Source organism: Chaetodon auriga, chromosome 16 (assembly GCF_051107435.1).
Source record: "Chaetodon auriga isolate fChaAug3 chromosome 16, fChaAug3.hap1, whole genome shotgun sequence".
NCBI classification, from domain to species: domain Eukaryota; kingdom Metazoa; phylum Chordata; class Actinopteri; order Chaetodontiformes; family Chaetodontidae; genus Chaetodon; species Chaetodon auriga.
This window is the reverse complement of record NC_135089.1, coordinates 3,673,580-3,681,209: the sequence shown is the minus strand read 5'-3', so window position 1 is coordinate 3,681,209 and position 7,630 is coordinate 3,673,580. Positions and strand designations below refer to the sequence as shown.

Here is a 7,630-nt window from a genome sequence, read left to right as displayed (position 1 = left end):
TCCCACGACTACGGTGGAGAAAACTGGATCTTGGTTTTAATAGCACCTCGGGGGGCTTTTTGCCCCTCGCTCAATGCTTTCTTTTTTCACCGAGTTTTAGTAAGACGGGACAAATTTCCTTTTACAACTGGAGCACGGACTGTGAGTCTGAATCGTTTTTCAGAACGTCGCGGCCGTTTTCTCTTTTAGTTTTCGATTTTCTTTGGCTTTTTTTAATTGTTTTAATCCGATCGATGGCAGCGGTTAGAGAAACATCGACTCAAGGGATTGTTGAACTGCAGAAGAAGCGATGGTGCCATAGAGTATGTAAATAAAACGTCTACCTACAGTACATAGGACCCTGTCAGCTCTCCATGTGCCCCATCAGTTCTCATCTGTGGACAGCTTGTCCGGACGCCTGGAACAAAAGAAAACGTCATCTCAAACGCAGGCACTGAAGGCAGAAATGCTCGTAATGTTGTTGAGGATGTATTTATTGTCATGTTAAACGTAGTGAGTGAGTGTGTGCCTTAGTAGTGTAGTGAAATGTGTTGCTGTTCAGTGTCTCCCTGTTTTCAGTCTGCCTGCTTTTTTTTTTTTTTTTTTTTTTTCTCTTCAGTCAAACCATCATTGAATCACGTGTGCTTCTCTCCAAACTCCTCTGTCATTGGAATTAATCTCACGAGGAAGATGGAGGGACGTCCACAGATGAAGAGAGGGAGAGAGTTAAAAACACAGCCAGACGCCATGCAGCAGTGGCTGCTGGTCCGCGGTTCGTTCGTGTGTTTGACACACTGGGAGCTCTTTGTTGTGTTCAGGCCTCGGTTAAAATTGTTTGCGTGTGAGGTGGATTTTTTTTTGCAGGAAACGGGCACAGCGTGATGAACGGGTCATGTGACGAACCCAGCGGTGACCGTGCGCGAGCCCTGCAGACCAAATGTCCATCTGTAAAATTAGCTGTTTTGCTTTTGATGAACAAAATCCTACTCGTGTGTTTTACTTAGCCAAATTTCAGCCTGGGTGAGAGCTGCGGCTCGTTAGCCCATTAGAATGTGATTTCAAGCATCTTAAGAGAATGAAGGATGATTTTTGCACTTGTGATTTTGTCACAAAGCACCACTGAAGTAGACCACTCCGATAGTGTAGTAACGTAGAAAACGAGTCTCAGCGGGCCGGTTTCACGCTCTGAAATCTGTGCCTTGAGGACCTATAGGAAGCCACTTGACTGGAGGTGCCAGGTGTGCCAATGTAGCATTAACCTCTGATCTTTGACCTTCGGGCTCTGATGTATTTATGTACAAAGTGGTTAATTTAATCAAATATAGTATATTATGAATTATTATTATTATTATTATTTTGGATCTGACTATTTTTCTATGTGAGTAAGAGACACCTGGTTGACTGGAACGATGGCTGACTACACCCAGTGTTGTTGCAGGGGGATCATTTAAGTGTTTATTTTGAATTTCTTTGTTTTATTTTTCTCCTTTGCACGCTAAGTCCTCTGCTTTGACACGACAAACTTGATGCATGTCTTTTGCTATTATTTAAGTTTACTGTCATCGTTGGTTCGGTCAACTCTAGGTTCACGGTTTACTGAAGTGCAGTATTAAACAGACTCGAGTGGAAAACTGGCCCTCCGACAGGACAAACGGTGAGATGAGTGACTCAGACAGACGTTTTGGGAGTTGAAGGTCTTAATCGTACTGTATAATATACTATGAGATGATTTATGAGCTTTGAGTAGTTCTTTAATTGGAGATCTTAAGTGTGTCTGTCTCACCAAGTTGTGTTGTAACATTCATAATGACTTATGGACTAACTCCCTAACCTATTTACACTCAGTGTTCTGTACTGTAAGATATTTATGCATACATTAAACTGCACTGAACCCCATCAGTATATGATGAATAGTGCCAGGTAGTTAGTGTAAAAACCATTTGATGGCAAAAAACATAGATGCTCTTTAACTGTACTGTTTTTGTAGTTAAGGATTAGAGGGACTTTCGTGTAATCGTAGCCAACGTGTCCTCATATTCATTGTTTTTCACTTATTTCAGGTCTTTACATGGCTATCATTTAAATAAATAACGATCACACACTCCCTCCCTCCTCTGTTTTGACGCCAGATTAGTGTTACTGAGGAGAAACTGAACACATCTATGCAAACCATCCTCCATCATGACTGTTGACAGCAGCGCCGGTCGCGACCATCCGATCGGCGCTGTGGAAAATGAAATCTGTGCTTCGGTCGGTCTTTTTCTGAGCACACTTTCAGGCCTGTGGACTACAGTGATTTATGAGCAATACGTCCTCGCAGCTCATGTCTTGGTGATAATGTAATTTCTCTGTTCAGAGGGCTAGAGACGTGAAGTTCAATTTAATCTCGTTCTACCTTGTGATATCCCGCTGTGGAATCAGCGCTTACCTCTGCAATACTGAGGACGAATCAAGAAAGCGTTTCTGCAGGTCCTTTGTGCATTTCAGCATCGATCCTGAACGCGTCGTTCTTGATTACATTTCATTGGGAATGACCCCACTGATGCAAACATTTGAAGTCTCAGCTGGTTTTCTCCCCATGGCCGTTACGTCTTTGTGTTTTTAAGTTTACATGTCACTCTCTCTGGCGAAAGTGAAATAAAATCACAGCTAATTGAATTCATTCCTTCAGATCTTCAGCTGATGTATTTAATTGATGATAATGACATTTGTGATGAGTAATAAACCATAATATATTAAATCATCCTTGTTTTTTGTCTTTCTTGTCTCTAGTGTTTGTGTTGTGTGTCTGCTTATGCAACTGTTCATTATTTTGGAAACTAAATAGAAATAAGCAGCATTAATTTTTAGTAAGCTGCTGTAATATAAGCAGTCATTTATTTCCTATTATTACAGCAATATGAAGTTAGTGCTGATCTGACAGGATGAGACTCACCTGCTGGCTCCTGTTTGTACATGCAGCTGCAAAGAAGCACCACTAGATGTCGCTAGCTGCGTATTTACGAGGGATTTTGCTAATTGTTTCACCACCTGTTTCCTCCCTCGAACCCTGTCCCACAGAGCCAACTGAACAGAGACAACTATTGTACAAAAGGAAAGAGATTTTATTCACAGTTTGTCCCTTTTATTCATTACAGAGGAAAAGCTGAGGATGAGTCCGGTCACTGAGGTCGAAACAGCTCAGAAAAAAAAGATGATTGACAGGAAGCAGGAGGGAGCGGAGAGAAAGAAATCGAAGATTTGAATGTTTTCTTTCGGCCCTTTCTCTCCTCTCCATCAGCCTTTTTTTTTTTTGTCATGGAAAGAAGTTGTCGTCACTTTAAGGAGGCAACTTTTTCCTCTCTAACCTGCAAATGGTCTCCCCTCTCTCACCTACTCCACCCAAGAGGACGTCTTCAGAATTTGGAATGAGGTCCTCGTACTGTGTGTGCCCCCTCCCCACAGTAAACCTGTATTCTCCTCAGATGCTGAGGGAAGCAGAGGGAGATGTTTCATTGGCTGAGGTGAGGGCAGGCAGATGTACAGAGGTGAGAAGATGGAAGATGGTTGCAAGGAAAGAAAAGGTTTGTGAGAAAAGCTTGTGGATGGAAATGATGTCACAGGATAATTTTATTGAAAATCACCCCTATTCCCCATAAGCAAACATAGACATCCCATGAGCACCGGCACTCTCATGTCAGCGTGACAAGTCTTTGGTTTGAGCATGAGCGGCTGAGTGCATGGGTTTACACAGGGTGGGTGGGGAGGAAGAGGAGGAAAGAAAAGGACAGGGAAGGCAGAATAGCAAAGGGATTGTTGTCTTTCTTGTCTTCTAGCTTCCTCTTTACTCCTCCTTCTCCTCTCCGTGTGTGATGACGTAGCAGATGTTCTTGTAGTCCACGTTGCCAGCAACATCTGGGGGGAAGGCGGCCCACATGTTCTTAATCTGAGGGAGACAGTGAGGGTTGGAATTCAGCATGGCAGAGGATGCACCATCTTTAGGACATATTGAGTCAAACATGTCGTTTTCCTCGACCGGGATGCTGATTTTACCTCGTCCTTGGAGAACCTGTCGCACTGAGTGGTCAGCAGCTCCTCAAGGCTGGAAAGGGCAAACAGACAGATGAGTTTTACCAAATTTTAATTCATCCTATTCAGACAAAGATGTGGTGAACGTTAAAAAGAAGAGTCCTCACAATTCCTTCTTGATGCTTCCGGTACCCTCGGGGTCCAGGACCTTGAAGGCGCTAAGAATAACGTCCTCGGGATCAGCACCTGGGGAGGACGGGAGGGAGAGGTTAGCTACACCTTCACAGTGACTGACAGTGATGGAAGAAGCACAACGTAGGTAGAAGCAGAAAAGCTGCATTAAAAATAAAAATACTCTGAGTAAAAGTCTTGCATACACTGGCCTTCCTTTGGCCAGCCTCAGTATGATGTAAGCAATGTCAAACATTTTGTGAGCGACAGCTGATGAAGACGAGATGCCCACCCTTCAGCTTCTCTCCGAACATGGTGAGGAAGACGGTGAAGTTGATGGGGCCGCTGGCCTCCTTGATCATGGCCTCCAGCTCCTCATTCTTCACGTTCAGCTGGCCTGAACAGATCAGTGCAAGAAACCGTGAAACACCAAGTCACACGTGCTTTCCCAACGTTCATCTGTCCCGACGCCACTCACCCATTGAAGCCAGCACGTCCCTCAGGTCATCTTTGCTGATGATACCGTCTCTGTTCTGGTCAATGATTGTGAAAGCCTGACAGGAAGAGAAGCAGAGGTTTGATACTTGAACAGAGCGCGATGATGGAGAGAAGCCACGCGAGCTGTGTGGATTTATGGGACTCCTCAGTCAACAGTTTGTCCATGAACACGGCAGCTGGCAAGTATCTTTGGGGATGTGGTTCAAAAAATAAAAAAAGCAAAAAGCAGAGGTCATGGCCTCGGGGTGGAGAGTGGGGGCTCTGGTGGGGGTACCTGAGGTGGTCCTGAGTCTTTTCTTACATGTTAATCTGGGAAAGTACCATTAGGGAACAGCTGTCTGATCTGCTCACCCAGTGCAACTTACGTCTATGAAACTTAAGATAACCACTCGGACTTGGACTTGAACTTGAACTCAGCCAATGGCCTTTTTCATCACCCTCTCCCCCTGCCTCCCTATTCCTCACTCTGTCTCTCTCTCTCTCTCACTTACACACACACACACACACACACACACACACACACACACACACACACACACTTTCCTTGCTCTGACAGATACAAAATACACCCCCCCCCCCAACACACTGCTATCTTTCCATCATTCGGTGCAACGTGCTAAGATCATCCTAATCTTCATGTCATACATTCCCTAAGAAGCCTGTATCGCCTATCGCAGGCGTACTGTTTCCTCTATTCACAGCACATATCCCTTGACAACGCTCAGAAAACACACACACCATCATTATCCTATCTCTTGACAGCCCGGCCTTATAAAATCCAATCTCCCTGACCTCACTGAGCTCCAACACACACCCTTCGCACCTCACTTTCACGCTCCCCTGGAAGCGAGCACACACAGCGATTAAAGTACAAATAATATGCAAAACATTCTCTGCTCTGCATGAAAACACGCCGATCGGGGTCCGACTGTTGTTCTTGGCCTCACAGCCGTCAGCAAGAGCCTTAAGGAGATGTCTGAGTGACAGCTGTGGGGCAGGTCAAAGGTGAACAAAATGTGGAGTGCTTCAGATGGTGTGAGAAACTTCAGAGCGCCTCCTGATGACATTCTCATGCTTATTAAATTATCAGGGGAGAAGGGGAGGGGGCACGCGAAATAGCAACTGCTGTGAAAATGGATCCGAGAGCGGCACCAAACTCTAATTTTGGTTACCGTCTCCTGGAAATGCAACTGAAATCACACCAGCTTTGATTCGGAATCAGAGGTTCATCCAACCAGAGGAAACACTGGTGTTAATGCTGCCTGAGGCTGCAGTCTGTGACGCTCATACAGTAAAAAAAAAGGGGCTCCTGCAGGGATGGAGTATCGCCGTGCAGGCAGACAAACCTCACCTCTTTGTACTCCTGAATCTGGCTCTGCTCAAACATGGAGAACACATTGGAGGAGCCGCTGTCTCCTGCTGCCTGCCTCCTCTTGGCCTTCTTTGGTGCCTGGAGGACAAACACAGGAGTGAAACCTTCAAGTAAGTCAGTTAGGTGGAAGCGTGCAGTGATGCGACTGAGTGCTGTGCAGGTAACGGATCTGAATACTTGATAGAAGCCTCAAATGGTAAAACTACAAAAGTAGATCTTAGAGAAAAGACTGAAAAATCATGTTAAGGAGTCACTGCACCGTTGCACAGTGCGCTCCTTAGATGTTTGAGTTGGGCATGCATTGGGAAGTGCATTATGTCAAACCAGAATTTTACACCACATTAGCACCCAAGCATCCTTAAAACTGCATCACCAATTATGCAAAAATCCATCCTGCTCATCAAAAAAAGTGGAGTTAATCCATAGGGTTGGTTTAATTCCCCTGTAGATGTTTCCACCAGCAGAGTGCAGACATGTGGGAGCCCTGGTACTCACCATCTTGAGACCGTATGAGTGGAGGTTTGGATGATCAAGAAGGAGAAGATAGTGTGAAGCCGCGTTATACGTATATCCCCGGGGGCTTATATACCCCCGCACGCCAATCTAACTTTAGCCACAGCATCAAGTTTGGATTGGGGATAAAGAGAGAGAGAGGGAGGATGGTTGAGGATGAACTGATGGCAGAAGTGAAGGAGACAGAACGGCGGGGCAGCATATCATCTTACAGGAGATCAGAAATAGACCCAGGAGTCTTGGAATTAAGTAAACCTGATAGCTGAGGGACTATGCTGCAGGTTTGCAGTCCCACGTGGACTAATATGGACATTCGGGACATAGATGCTTGTTGGACCACTGGACACTGTCTCTCCACCCTCCTTCTGTCCACCTCCATCTGCCTGCAGAGAGGCACAGCGGCCGCTGGCCGACTTTATTTTTGGTTTGTGATGTCCATTGCGATATTACAGACCGGGACACAAACATTCTATACCCTCAGCAACCGACGCAGCGTTTACCCTCTATGTGCACAGCCCGGCGCTCGTATTTAAAGTCGTGACAAAGTCATGATGCTAAAGCCAAACGTGGGATTTTCCCATAGAGGTTGTGATGGAGGCGGCTCTGCAGTGACGCCAAATATGTCACATTGCACGAGAGCATCTGGCTCTTCATCGTCATTAAAGTGAATCGATCTCTTCACACAACAAACGATAAAACGGAAACAGATATTTTTGATTTGTCTTTGGAAAACTTTGATGATAATGCAAGTGCTTCCCATCATGATCAACATTTTTTGTCATCAGGGTCATTATTTTTGATGCTTTTAGCAACATTATCTTAGATGGTGAAGTCCAAAGAGGTACAATTAGAAAAATGAACTTCAAGCATCAAAAGCAGAAGTACTCGCTCTGTAGTAGAATATCCCCTGCTGGTACTACAGGTACACAGTATATGACATTATTAGATTGTTAATACTGATCAGTGTGTAAAAAGCACTTTACTGTTTCCTGTTGTGCAGATTTAAATACTTTATATATAATACTTTACTCCAGTGGTTCCCAAACTAGGAGTCGGGCCCCTCCAAAGGGTCACCAGATAATTCTGAGG

At 44.9% G+C, this 7,630-nt stretch overlaps 1 protein-coding gene across 1 annotated transcript; it reads right to left on the bottom strand.

Moving 5' to 3' along the window:
- Nucleotides 1-3,102: 3,102 nt before the first annotated feature.
- On the bottom strand, nucleotides 3,103-6,592 carry mylpfa (myosin light chain, phosphorylatable, fast skeletal muscle a). The gene is made up of 7 exons (XM_076752354.1): nucleotides 6,524-6,592; nucleotides 6,008-6,106; nucleotides 4,637-4,712; nucleotides 4,451-4,555; nucleotides 4,155-4,233; nucleotides 4,012-4,060; nucleotides 3,103-3,904 (listed from the first exon to the last, which is right to left on the bottom strand). The coding sequence occupies exons 1-7, from the start codon at nucleotides 6,524-6,526 to the stop codon at nucleotides 3,803-3,805; spliced, it is 513 nt and encodes a 170-aa protein (XP_076608469.1). The 5' UTR covers nucleotides 6,527-6,592; the 3' UTR covers nucleotides 3,103-3,802.
- Between the last annotated feature and the right edge of the window lie 1,038 nt (nucleotides 6,593-7,630).